The sequence below is a fragment of the Microdochium trichocladiopsis genome (genome assembly GCF_020744255.1).
Source record: "Microdochium trichocladiopsis strain MPI-CAGE-CH-0230 chromosome Unknown B0I36scaffold_10, whole genome shotgun sequence".
Classification (NCBI taxonomy): domain Eukaryota; kingdom Fungi; phylum Ascomycota; class Sordariomycetes; order Xylariales; family Microdochiaceae; genus Microdochium; species Microdochium trichocladiopsis.
Window position 1 is genome coordinate 1976531 of NW_025763553.1, and position 13718 is coordinate 1990248.

Consider the following 13718-nt stretch of genomic DNA (forward strand, 5'->3'; position numbering starts at 1 on the left):
CAAGGAAAGCCCTGGCCGATCAGAGAGCACTGGGGGCCAATGATTTCAGACCAAAATGCCTGATCTTTCCTCTCACACACAGAGGTCGAGATAAGCAGCTGGTTGCAGCGTCGCGCTAGCCAGGTTTCCCCGTGTTGTGGGCCCCTCTGCTTGTCTGCCAGGGCAGGGGGTCTGGAAGGATGTGTGGCCTGGGCCACGGTCTGGGGAAAATCCTATGGCTGTCTTGGCAGATAAGGGGACCCCTTTCCCATTGTGGTCATGCCAGCCGTGGTCTCATTGGCTGTCCCGGCGGTGCCGCCTCATGTATACCTGGCGAGGTGACAAGTGCCGAGAACGGGCTGCTTGCTCATCAATCCCTGGTGTATTATGCTGGAAGGGCAACACGCATGTGATATCCAAGCGAGGCGGAGACCGGCCTGTTGTCTGCTCTATGCAGAGTGCTTGACTCGCCAACATCCTAGGCCCGCTTGTTCCCGTGATCTGCTCACGTGTGTTCCGCGCCGGATTCAGCCCGAAACCCGCGTAATAACATTGCCTGTGACTGGACGCCATGCGACAGCTTGGTGCTCCCGCACTTTGTTACCAACAACGCAATACACCAACATGCAGCTATTTTCCGCCACCTTGCATTCCCCGCACACTAGAACTCGGTCTGCCCCTGGCTTGCGCGTCAAAGCGACTGGCCACATGTTCTGCACGGAAAGGCGCCGTTGGTGCCCGAATGACACATCATGACTCTTGTCCTGGTCATCATTCAGGCTGAAACTGTGGATTGAATCTACCGGAACATGGCGTTGTTGAACGTCCCCTCCTCCCACCAAGGCGCAGCGCCGCCCCTGCTTTGTCCGACATTGTTCTGCGACGAAGAAGGGTCATTCCATTGCGCCATGTCCCCTAGACTGAGCACCTGCGATGGGTCTGCATAGAGCCACGGGGTAGTGTTGAATGTCAGGTTGTCAGTCGGCTGCTGCTGCTGTTGCTGCTGTGGTTGTGTATGTGGCGGCACGAATGTTGTCGTTGTGTTAGTGACGCCCATCATCATGCTACTAGTACTGCCACTCGTGTTGTTGCGTGATGCTGTCCTGGGCGTAGCCATTGGCGATATCCGAGGTGGGGCTTTCCATGAAAATGAAGGCGCATCTTGCCCTCCGTCCCGAGTGTCGACCGTGATCTCTGGTGATGAGGCGACCAGGATCTCCAATATGGAATCTTCCTCGCTGAGCTCTGGGCGGCCGGATAACTTGTGCGGTGGTGGCGCGAGCGATGGGTCTAGTAGATCACCCATGGCACCCATTGACGGATCTTGCGACTCGGAAGAGCAGTTGAATTGCAAGACGTCCCACATTAGTGGGATGCTGAGGTAGATCCTGGACGGTACCCATTCGTGGACATCCATTTCCTCTGATCCCGAAGCTGCTATTCGCGTCATCCTGTCCAGATTGCGATCCTAGAGTTCCACAATCGAGTCAGCCATATATCCAGGATCGCCAAGCGTGCGCGGCGTGCCTTCCCACTTACCAAAGCGACACAGGCTGGGGAGAAAGGAAGAAAGCCCTGCAGAAACTTTCTACATTTCGCAAAGTCCGTATGCGATTTCTCCTTCAGTCTTGCTGCAGCCGCACAGCAGTAGTATAAATGGACCGTGGCCGCAATGGCCGCCACGTGCCCAAAGAACGGGTCTGTGAGGGGCACCTGCTTTTCCACAATCATGTCGATGATGCGGACGATCCAGGTAGCGTGGATCAGCGCCAGCTCCGAGGATCTCTTCCAAAACGTGTTGGGAATCGCCAGATTGGGATTGTGCTGAGCGGCCACGATGTACAGAAAAGGGTGGTTGAGCACAGTCGGCACTATGTGGTATGTCATCTGCTCCTTGAGCCACGGCGCCCAGTAGTCGTGGTTCCGCTTCACCTCGCCCACGTCTCTTTCGTAGAACTTGATCGAGTCGTATCGGTGGCACATCGGGATCCTGTTTTCCGTCTCCATGAAATCGGACGACACCCTTGCGTACATGGAGTCGTGTCTCCAGGGTTCTTTGAGTATGTTTTGAGTACAGTCGGCTACATACTTTCGTACGCGACTCCAGATCCATCCAAGGTAGGCCCCCGTGTTCCAGATTCCGGGCTCGTCCGGTCCCATCCCGAAGCCCAAGTCGTCTTTGGGTAATGAAGGGGGCCTGGGACTCTGTGGTCCGTCCGCTCCGGGAGTTTCGCTTGACGACGGGTCCGTTGGTCGACCGATCTCTCGCATGTTGCATAGTCGGCCTGTCTCCTTTCCGTAAAAGTGCTCCAGAAGCTGCAGGCTCCAGAAGAGCCTCTTCTTGCGCTCATTCTGAGGATCGCGTGCCGTATACAATGATACATTGTCCAGCATGGCAGACTGGCAGAGTTGCCCGGCGAGACCAAGGTAGAACTGGCCCAGAGAAATATTGGCATCTACACGTGGTGTCAGCTTGTATTGGCAGATCTCTAGTACGACAGCACATACCCGTGAACGACGAATAGGCCAACAAGCAAAGGCTTTCTATCGTGGGAAGGGCAACGGATCCGTTTGCGAGCCGAAGCATGATGAGCCTCCTGGCATCATTGCCATAACGCTGAAATTGAGTACGCCTGAGGGAGAAGAAGCGTGATGTTAAAGCGAGAATGCTGTAGATGAGCTCGTCGGGCAAGGATGCTTGGTCGCGCACGTCTTCACGCTCGAAGCACCAGATTGGCTGTCGATGACAGCGCTGAAAGTAAATCTGGATCGCTCGAGTGATGTCTGGGTTAGCAGGCCGGCCGTAAGACGCCGTTCCTTCGCTGACCACTGGCGACGTATGGCTGATGGAGCTGCTGCGTTCGCGCTGGGGAGACATTGAGAAAGACCGGTCCGAGTCACCGCCAGCAGCAACCTCTTTCCCTGGCCTCGGCCGAGGTGTATTATCATTACCACTGTGCCACGGTGTGATTAGCGGGCCCGCCTCGACTCTTCGTACAGGAGGGAGGGCTCTTACACTTCTCTGTTGAGGATGCGGTCAAGCTTCTCCTCCAGTTTGGCCAGCCTCTCATCCTGTTACCGACTTGTCAGAGACCATCGCCCAGTGATAAGCATCCGGTCATTACATACCGAATGGCCACTCCGCGATGGGGCGGGCATCGCAAGTGCGTAAGAGCATGGCTGATTCAGCCGGGTGCAGCTCGAACAAGCGGGCTTCTCACCAGGACAGCGACTCTTCTTCCTCCTGTTGCACGTAGTCGTTAGTATGACGGGCCCAAAAGGACGCCAGCTGGGACGGGACGAACCTGCAGGGCAAGCATGCATTGTGGGACTTTCGACGCCCACGAGAGCCTGTGCCCTCCAGCGGCGGCGTCATGATGTCTCGGGCCCCATTGAGATGGCTTGTGATGAGATGAAACGCGATCCGGCGTGGTGACGAGGGATGCAAGGCGAGGCGGTCGGAGTGGTGGACGGGGAGACTACTAGAGGCCGATAACCAGGAGGGGGGGGCGGCAGTCGGGCCATGACTAAGCCAGCAGCACCAAGGCGTTCGCACTTATCAGTACCCCTCACCCGCCGCCTATCGACACAGTCGTCATCAAAACCCACGGAACCGGGCACAGAGGCTAAACTATAGGGCGTAGCAGTCTGGTTCATTATTAATGGACTATATACAAGCTCTCTGATCTCAAAATGCCACTGAAAACGATGAAACAAACTGAAACAAACATGTCACTCGCTTGCCAATTTACCACACATACAGCGTAAAACAACCATGCAGATGCTCCAAACTCCTCCCCCCAACCCCTTTTCCCACAACATCAGACCATCTCACCATTCCAAGTCTTTCCGGCCAGCTGCACAACTAGCCCCAATAGACGAGCACACATCCATGTCCTTCTCACTGACCTGGCCACCTTTGTTGCCCGGCATGACCTGGCGTGCCGGCCAGATCTCCTTGCCGGCCTTCTGCTCAGACTTGTGGTGCGCAACGACGCTCTGCCTGACCACGTTCTGGAAGAAGAGCGGGCCCTGCTCGAGGCGCGGGTGCAGCTCCCCGTTGACAAAGATGCCGGCGTTGATGTTGGCCTGCGCGGCCGCGCAGAGGTGCTTGTCCTCCGACATGATGCGCTTGTAGATCTGGTTGATCTTGTCAAAGTCCTCGTCGCTCGAGTTCTTGTTGCGGTACACCTCGTAGGCCATGACCGACTTGTTGGGACCCTTGGGGACGAATCGCTGCATGAAGAAGAAGTGGGGTCTGTTGCGGACAAGGAATGTCGTGTTAGTGGTATCACAACCGTGAAAATGGGTTTGATTGTGCAATGCCCAACACCCGTGGTCTGGGGAGGTTGGAAGACTTACGAGACGTTCATGGAAGCGTTCGGGAAGTAGTAAGTGGCAGCGACGTTGAATCCGTCGGCAATCTGCTCCGGAGTCGGGTTGCCGAGATGCTGGATGAAGGCCTTGTCCGTGTTCACAGCATAGGCGTCGAGATCGGCCACGTTGACAATGTCCGGGTGGGTGGTCGGGCAGTGGTAGCACTCGTTGTAGTTATCAGCCAGAATCTTCCAGTTGTAGTCGCCAGCCATCTCCCAGGTATGGTCAAAGACATAGTCCTCAAAGTTGTAGGCCTTGAAGCGCTCCTGCTCGTCGATGCGCTCGTAGTCGTCGTTCCACGCAATGGTGGGCTTCTCCTTTGCCTCGAGGTTGACCCAGACAAAGCCATTGCGGTCGATGTGCACGTGGATCGGGAAGAGACCGTTCTTGGACTTGTCGAAACCCTCGAGCTCTTGGTACTCGGGCGCCTTGGTCAGCTTGCCGCTCAGAGTGTACGACCAGTTGTGGTATTTGCAAGCCAAGATCGAGTTGTTGCCCTGGTCCGCAGTCACGACAGGGTATGCACGGTGTCGGCAGATGTTGTGGAAAGCGTTGATGGCGCCAGTCCGGTCCTTGGCAATGACAAAGGAGTATCCAGCAACCTCGTATCGCAGCCAGTCGCCATTCTTTGCGAGGCGCGCCTTGTGTGTGGTGAGTAGCCACCGTTTCGAAAAGATGGCGCGCCGCTCTAGCTGGTACATTTCTTCAGAGATGTACCAGCTGCCCGGCAGGGCTCTGACTGCATCCTTGGGGGCATTCTTGGATGCTTTTGTTGTTGTGAAGAAGCTGGTGAAGCTGGAGAAGTAAGATAGTATCATGCCAATGACTGAGGCCGAGACAGTAAAGGCCACCAGGCGGGGCCAGTTGGTGGTGAGCAAGTCGAGCATGTTGTTGGTGATGATTATGACGCTGATGATGTTGCTGTTATTGTTGACAACTGACAGTCTTCAAGATGTTTGACCGTATTGGTCTGAGCTTGTTTTTAGAGAGCAAGCTAGATGACTCCATGAAAAGCCATGCGGCTGATGTTAAGTATTCATGAATGGGTGATTGAGTCTATCTCGATGAGCTCCCCCTCCATGATAACACCATGATGGCCGCCCAGCTGCCATTTGGCCCCCCCAGTCTAGCTTACGTCTCATCTGGCGCTTCTCCTGGCCAAGGCCCAACCTCCGTTACACACCGAGATGGTCGTCGACTTCCGATCATGTGACCGGGAGGGCTGGGAGGGACGTATGTTCCGTGGGAGCGTGCCAGATACGCTCACGTGAGCGGCGTCCGTCAGTGGTGTCGCCGCCCGCAATCAGGCTTCAGGCCATCTTGTGATCGAATCATTGAAACAGCGAAAACAATGGCGCCGTGAAGCCTGTTGTGCGAGATACCAGATTGGCATGGGGTGCAGCGAGGAATTCAATCTCCGCCGCTTGCTATCTCCGCTACCGGACGTCCATGCATAGCGTGACGGGGTAGGGGTCCTGTGCATTGCCGCCTGAACGGTCGCCTGGTAGCTCCACGATCTGCAGGCCACACCATGGGGTGACGTGACCCTACTGCGTTTAGAGTTTTGGGCCACGAAGGAGTTGACACGTCACGTGAGCGGGATACACGGCGGAGCGATGCCGGCCCTCGATACCGCACCGTGTCCATTCTGTGCACGCCCACACTGTACGGCGGTGTGAGCTGTTGCAGGCCGCAGCTATCACTCCGGCAGACTCATAACCTGAACGGAATGGGATCAAGCGCTTCACCTCTCTCTCGCCTCTCATCTTTGCTTTTGATTTCGGGTACCAAGTCACCTTCCATCGTTGCAAACAGACAATATGGCTTCGTCAGAACGGTCATACATCATCGTCGGCGCCGGGGTATTCGGCGTGTCCACCGCTTACCACCTCATCAAGAAATACCCAGACGCCTCGGTGACACTGGTCGATAGAGATGCATACGACGCGGAAAGCCGCGTAGCAGCATCCTGGGACTGGAACAAGGTCGTCCGGGCCGACTACGATGACATTGTGTACTGCCAGCTGGCGCTCGAGGCCCAGGACATCTTCAAGTCCGACCCGCTGTGGCAGCCATACTTCCACGAGACCGGCATCTACTGGATCTGCCGCACAGAATACGCGCAGGATGTCATAGACAACTACAAGCGGCTGGGCCGCCAGGCAGATCTGGCCGCTGTTCCTGTCGAGGAGGCCCGCAAGCTGTACGGCGGCGTGTTCTCGGACGCCGACTATGAGGGGGCCAAGGCGGTCTTGGTGAACAAGACGAGCGGATGGGCCGCGGCTGGAGACGCCCTGAGGGCGGTCACAAAGCGGTGCATCGAGCTTGGTGTCAAGTACAAGGTCGCAGAGGTCCAGACAGTGCAGCTTGACACCAACGGGGACTGCACAGGTGTCCGGCTCGCGAATGGCGAGATCCTGCACGCCAACCAGACGGTTCTCTGCTCTGGCGCCTATACGCCCACATTGCTCGAATACAGCGCCGAGAGCAGCGGGCGGCCCAACATCAGCGCTGGATCGAGGATCGTGGCCGGTGGTATCACGACCGGCATGACAAAGCTTGATGATGAGACGTACAAGACTTATGCCAACATGCCTGTCGGCGTTCAGGGCTACACCACAGCGCAAGGTCGGTTGCTCTGCTACTGATGCTTCTGACAACTGCTAACCTTCGAGACAGGCCCGTTCATCGGCAGTCTGCCGCCAACGAAGGACAAGGAACTGAAGTGGTGGGGGCAAAAGATTTTTACTAATGTGCGCGAAGTCCTGCCCGGCCGATGGCTTTCTGCTCCTCCGGCAGCAAAGGATTATGCTCAGTGGGAGGCGTCCAAGAAGCTCAAAGCGGACATTGACCACGCCAACTCTGTGTTTTACGGAAAGAAGACTGCCAACTGGAAGATGGAGAAGCACCGGATTTGCTGGTAAGCTGCATTTTCAGCCTCGTGTCAGCCCGCCGATAACTGACACAGAACTGCAGGGACGCTTTCACGACGAGCTCAGACTTCATCATTTCCCCGCACTCTGCAGCCAGGGGTCTTTACGTCGCAACCTGCGGCTCATTCCACGGCTACAAGTTCTTCCCGGTTCTCGGCAAGTACATTGTGCAGATGCTCGAGGGTGGCCTATCGCCCCAGCTTGCTGACAAATGGGGCTGGGATCGCCAGCGTCCCGATCCCGTTCTCAACCCCGACTGGCCGAGGGAGGAGATGAAGGCTCTGACGGAGCCTGTGAGGACATCGAAGCTATAGGATGAACAGGGCACAATTTTCTGCGCACGACTTTGTTTGATAGACTCATGCACTTGAGACACGATGCATATGAGAGTAATGTTGGAACGCCTTGTTTCTTAGCCTTGTTGGTTCTCATCGAAGTATTGATAAGTGTTCAGAGGTATTCTAATAGAAAGCTCTGGCTAAACTTCTTAGTTGAACTCTGACTGTTACCCAACTTTATGTGAAGAAAGTGATTGGAAAATGGGATCAATGATGCCGGGATATAAAAGGTCTGTTAGTTGAGCTCTATATCTAGATACGTAGATGAAATAAGAATAAGAAGGAGTGCCAATTGATTGCTCACTTTCCGGATGCTGGAGGAATCAATATATGAGCTCGTTCCACCTCATGGGCACGTCCTTTCAGCCGTGTCGACGTGACAGCTGAATTCAAGCCAGGTTATGTCCGCCTTGTCCCCGCAACCCACTATTATCTCCAGCCTGAACTGCGTGATCAACACTAATAATGCCCAAAGCCTCGGCCGACTCGCCGCCCACACACGACATGACAAAATCGTCGTCTCTGACAAAAATCACAGAATCGAGCGGCGAAAACATGGAGTTCCTCTCCTGCTGCCTCGGGGACCTGGGGTGATCCAACTGTGCTGACGAGGCCTTCTCTGCTCGGCGCTGGCGGTTCCTCTCAACCACCGTCGACTGCGCCATGACTTCGTTGCGCCGGTGTTCAGCATGATCAACTCCGAGCCCAAGCATAGGTGAGCCGAGCGGAAATGACTTGCGCGGCTGTCACGCAGCCTGCTGAGCTCCGCAGTCAGGCGCCGGACTCTCAACTTGCGGCACTGCAGGCTGAAGCATGCCGGCAGGAACTTTGTGAAGAACTGCGTGACGAGCGGCATGGAGGCGCACATGATGCTCAACCCCAGCTCGATGGCAGCGAGCGTGAGCGAGCGTTGGAGTTTTTGGTGGACCGGCTCGTCATCTATCCCGCCGACAATAGTGCTGGCTCTCCAGCCTGCTATCGCGCAGACACTTAGTAGGGAGTAAACAAGTAGAGTCAGCGTGTATTCTGCGAATCAGTCACAGCATAAGGGTGAAGGGAGGAGGTTGGGATGTCGTGTGGCTCATGAGTGAGCGCGGAACAGCCATCTCCTTGTAATCAAAGTAATAGAGTGCTTGCGAGAGAGTAGATGAATAGACTAGATCAGGCACTTACCTCGTCGCGGCCACGAACAGGAGCAACAGCGAGATCTTTTCGCGCAGACTGATCCGCAACGGTGCAATCACCGCAACGGTGCAATCACCGCCACGGGCATGAGCAAGATCACAACTTCCGTCGAGAAGTTGAGCCACGCATATGTGAGTGGCAACGGCATGCTGAGCTTCTCTTCAAGAGCGGCGATTTCCCTGACGTGACGGGCGGCCATGAACAAGGCCGACAGGAATGAGATCATGAACGTGTAAATGCATACGATGCCGATGAGGATCCTGTTGAGCCACCGAAACCATTGAACTGGTGACAGGTCGAGGTAGAATAGGAATACCGAGACCTTGGAGAGGCAGAGGCCGAAGCACAAGGCGTTCCCCGCAACGGCATTTGCCTGTTTCATTCACGCTTCGCGTGTCAGCATGGCAGCAGACGACGTGGTGCTAGGATGTGGACGGAAACGTACGACCACGGATTGCTTGACAAGCGCTGCTTCTTCTGCGGAAGCAGCTGGGTTTTCCAGCCAGGCCATGTATGCATTATAGACTAAAAAGGGAGTATTAGTCTGTGTGTTTCTTGGCTGGCTATGCCCAACTTGTTCTCCTCACATGGTTCAATTGCGCCGAAGTGCGTCCATAGGCAGATTGTGGCACTGAGGATCGTGTCTGGCACAGATCATCAGCCCAGAGACACAATGAACATAGCAGTATGGAAATTCCAAACTCACAATCGGACCCGTTCAGCTTGAGGCCTCGTACAATCATGCGGTTGAAGAAGCGAAGTCCAACAATCACCGTCGATAGCACCGCCATAAGTAAGTTGACACTGGCTGAGACGATCATTTTCAGGGTGGTGCAACGGGATTATTGCTTGTCGGGCAGAAAACGAGAAATGAACACAAATCAATTGGGTCGCAGCCGCTAGTGTCCTTGTTCGCAAGTTTGTTGAGACTGACGTTTCAAATTGGCCAACATATCAGAAATCTGGGCTGCGACGAGTTTTGACAATTGAAGAACGAGGACAGACCTTCTGCTATCGAACTAATTCTGTCATGATGTATCTATTGGTGGAGAAAGGGACGGTGCTGCAGCGAGGGATGGTAGTATGATGACCGGTGTTTGCCATTAGCAAGCAAATCCGCATAAGCAAGGGGCGGGTTCAGCGTAACCAAGATGCACTACTATGGCAAGACAGCAAGGATATCGTCTAGCGTACATCAGTCGGTCATGGGTGATTGGCACCCCGGCGGAATCGGTGCTTGCTGATGTGCAGGTAGGCGCCGCACCTGACGTCGTCGACCTTTGGGCACACATGGCGATCACTCATGCATAAATTTCCACCGACAAGGCCACCCGCATTCAAGATCAAGCCCTCGTCTATTTCTGGCTGCCCTTTTGACATAGATAACATATTGATCGATTTCATGCGTTGAATGCCCTCAGCCAGCACTACTTGCTGCTGCCCGGATCTACGAGATACCGTGCCAAATCTCCTTGAGTTACCCTTGTAGGAGTGGAGGGGACTAAGACCTTTGCACGGGCGTGACCTTGACCATAAGGTTTGGCTTTTCCCACAGGATGAAGACGCGCTGCTGATTCCAGTTGCGGCTCTCGGGTAAGAGCTCAAGGTCGAAGCGCCACAACAACCGTGTCAGGATCAGGCGCATCTCGGCATAAGCCAGGCTTAAAATACACATCCATTAGCTTCACGAATGTCCTTGCATATGACTGGGCTTCGAACCAAGCTGAAACTCTTCAAGCGATTGAGGCTGTCGCAACGGGGTTGTGGTGAATCAATACGTACTTCTTTCCAATGCAGTTCCGAGGCCCCACCGAGAAAGGCTGGAGAACATCCCGCTGGTCGTTGGCGTATCTTGGTTCGGTGCCGAGCCAGCGCTCAGGTACGAAGCGCTCAGGATCGGTCCAGTTCTGTTCACAATGGTATGCGGACCATTGAGGCACTGAAACGCTGGTCTAGAGGTTGAGAAACTGTCAGCAACTAACCAGTCCTTTGTCTCTGGTCCCTACCACCTGATGTGCCGCCAAGGAGGAGATCTCGTGTTGTAGAGAGGGGCTCAGGGCCGGAGGGCTCACATTTTGGGGTAGGTAGAAGCCATCAACGGTCTCACCGCCAGCGGGTGCAAGTCGAGGCAGTCCGATGGGCACGGGTGGATCTGTATCGACATCCTTGTCAGTACCGTCAACTTGTGTGCACATCGGTGGCCCAACTTACACATCCTGAAACTTTCATTGAAAACCGCCAACAGATACGGAAGATCGTTGACACTGTTCATGTTGATCTCGTCCTCGGAAGAGAACCTCTGGCGGATCTCGCCTACGAGCTTGTCGTACTTGTCTCTGTTGGTCAGAAGGTAATACGTCGTCCCGCTCAGCTGCGTCGCCGTCGTTTCGCTACCAGCAATGATCAAGACAAGTGCGTTGGCGGCGATCTCTTCCTTGGAGAGTCCCTTCTCATCATTGTGCCGGAGGATATAGTCCATGAAGTCCTGGCGCCCGATACTGCCACGATCCATGCGCTCAAAGGCCGTCCTCTGGCTGAGTTGTCTGTTCTCAGCGAAACTCCGGGCCAACTTGGCTGGGACAAGCCCGTGCTGGATCTTGCGCAGAAAAGGATATCTACGCACAACCTGTCCTATGGCGCCGAATCTGACAGCCTCGAAAATCATGGACACCCATGGGTTGTAACCACCGGTTTCCAGACAGCCGAAGGGCTTCCCGAAGGCAAGATCGCCGATGAGGTCAAACGTGATGTAGTTGTACCAGTGCATAATGTCGACATTCTCTCCAGCCGCGGCCATGTCGGTAATCTTGGAGATGAAGAGGTTAGTATAGTTATTGAGGAGCTCCTCCTGGCCCCGTAGGGCCTTCTCGGAGAAGGCGTGTGCGAGCACGCGGCGCGTTCGCCTGTGACCGTCTTTGTCCGCCCTGATGATATTGTCAACGCCATTTATCGACTCGATATAAAACGTAAGGTCCTTTTCAAAAGTCTTGTCCGGTTGTGTTTTGTGGCCGTACACGGTCTTCCATGTCTCCGGGGCGATGGAGGATACGTCGTTGGGCCCGAAGCGAAGCGTGGGGCCGTATATGTCGTGAAGCGTCTTGAGCTTCGCAGGCCATTCGCCCAGCACCGTGTAGTACAAAGAGATGAAGTCGGTAAGAGCGTAGAGCTTTGGCCCTGGGATCTTGGCGAGAGGGTGGAAGATGAGGAGATACACGGCTCGCGCTGCCAGTAAGAAGCCGGCCTGGTCGCATGGGTCAAGTCAGCTACCTGGGCAACAAGAGCTATACACCTACACGATTTGGTATTGGATCTGGACGTACCGCGACAGATGCGGCTACCGCTATGTGGAGAAACGTCATCTCTGGTCAAATCTGTGGGGTTGGCTAGTCATCCAGTTCCTTGTTGACGGGAAGAACGCTGCGAGAGTGTGGCTGTCGTGGCTGTCACCTACAATCATCGACTCAAACTTAGAAGCAGACGAGTCGAGGCTATCATATTTGTATGAAGGGCATTGGCTTCAGGCACAGCAGACATGTTCTCAATACGCGCTAGGGCGCCGCAACCTAGTGCGGATAGGATATGCATAAGGGGCGGGTTGTAGCTGACCCGGTGAAAGTTGTGCTCTATGCAACTGTTTAGTCGCCGATAGCCTATTCACGCATGGAGGTGATAATGCTCCGAGCCGTTTCTGTTAACGGGATTCGCTCCAAAGCTGACCCGATAAAGCCGTGAGGACAAGGGGGACCACAAGTGCTGGTGCTAGTTCATGCGGTTGGGTAAGCGTCTGGCCCAGGAGGTGTTTTCTCCCCATTCCTCGACCAATCGTCGTCCAGGCTTGAGGGTGCTTAAGCGAAGGGGACGATGTCAGAATTCCCAGAACGACGGCCTCCTAGAAGCAAAGCAGACGTAAATCATGTCAATCTGACGGCTTACCCACCCAACACACCTTTTGCCCAGGCGGCAGCGCAGCAAGCGCAGCAAACAAGACATCGGTAGGGGTCGCTCGTAAGAGGGTTCGGGATTGGGCCGGATGACCGATCTCCGCTCCCTGGCTCCGGGATTCCGTGGGACCCCCCGCATCCCATCGCTGCAATACTTAGTCCGGGGTAGACTTGGGATCTCCTTTCGCGGAGGCTGTGGAGGCCGAGTACAAGAGCGGTCGGGCTGTACATGTACCGTATGCATCGTTATGTACGGCTGCACGGCCTAATCATCATCAACGTTGTCGGGGTATTCTCATCCCGACCTCCGGGTGCAGAGCTGCGCATGATTGCCGAGAGATCAAGTCTGCTCGATACTTTTTTCGATGTAAGTGTCTGCAATCGGTCTAGATAAAGCACCGGACAGCCTGCCCATATCTAAAGCATGGGGGCACGCTGGTCCCAGACTACGGTTCAACTGTAGCCCGACTGCCAACTGTTATATGCTGAACTATATCATCACCCGGCGAGAGCTGGTGACAAGGACGGAAAAGGACTTCTTATGAATACTCACAGGCTCTTTCATGTCTTTCATTGCGACGATGGTTGACTTAGGTTTTCTTCCCGTCGTCCATGTGCTCAGAGCTGAGAGCGAGGCTCCGGTATGTACATCGTGTAGAAGTAGAACTGTCAGGAATCAGAGCGGACAATACAAGACCTTTGATAGACGTACATTGGAACTCCATCAGGAGCCCACTATCGCCAAAGTACTAGAGATCAGTAGAGATACTTGCCATCGCGCTTGCGGTTCGAGGAGAGAATCCACTCGTACCCATTCAAGAACTTCGATAAGCGCGCATGGGTTACGTAGGACTAAGTACTGGAGCCTTCTCAACTTTCCAGCACATACCATCCATCCCTCGACTGCACAGCATTTTCTCCACATCTCCACAATATCATGCTGTCGAAGTTTGCATCCCGGGTGG

General features: G+C 54.8%; 4 protein-coding genes across 4 annotated transcripts; 1 reads left to right on the top strand and 3 right to left on the bottom strand.

The window, feature by feature from the left end:
- Window positions 1-778: 778 nt before the first annotated feature.
- B0I36DRAFT_353994 (uncharacterized protein) lies at window positions 779-5243 on the bottom strand (the record flags this gene model as incomplete). The annotated part of the gene is made up of 7 exons (XM_046157259.1): window positions 779-1447; window positions 1519-2435; window positions 2488-2933; window positions 2996-3051; window positions 3553-3610; window positions 3815-4237; window positions 4342-5243. 7 exons carry the CDS (start codon window positions 5241-5243, stop codon window positions 779-781), a joined length of 3471 nt encoding a protein of 1156 aa, XP_046007525.1.
- Window positions 5244-6176: 933 nt separating this feature from the next.
- Window positions 6177-7603, top strand: B0I36DRAFT_377228 (FAD dependent oxidoreductase; the record flags this gene model as incomplete). The annotated part of the gene is made up of 3 exons (XM_046160535.1): window positions 6177-6984; window positions 7036-7276; window positions 7333-7603. 3 exons carry the CDS (start codon window positions 6177-6179, stop codon window positions 7601-7603), a joined length of 1320 nt encoding a protein of 439 aa, XP_046007526.1.
- Window positions 7604-9839: 2236 nt separating this feature from the next.
- Window positions 9840-10129, bottom strand: B0I36DRAFT_334266 (uncharacterized protein). Its single transcript, XM_046155325.1, has one exon. It carries the CDS (start codon window positions 10102-10104, stop codon window positions 9916-9918), a length of 189 nt encoding a protein of 62 aa, XP_046007527.1. The 5' UTR covers window positions 10105-10129; the 3' UTR covers window positions 9840-9915.
- Window positions 10130-10313: 184 nt separating this feature from the next.
- On the bottom strand, window positions 10314-12171 carry B0I36DRAFT_377229 (cytochrome P450; the record flags this gene model as incomplete). Its single annotated transcript, XM_046160536.1, has 5 exons — window positions 10314-10473; window positions 10595-10764; window positions 10885-10964; window positions 11024-12053; window positions 12133-12171. 5 exons carry the CDS (start codon window positions 12169-12171, stop codon window positions 10314-10316), a joined length of 1479 nt encoding a protein of 492 aa, XP_046007528.1.
- Between the last annotated feature and the right edge of the window lie 1547 nt (window positions 12172-13718).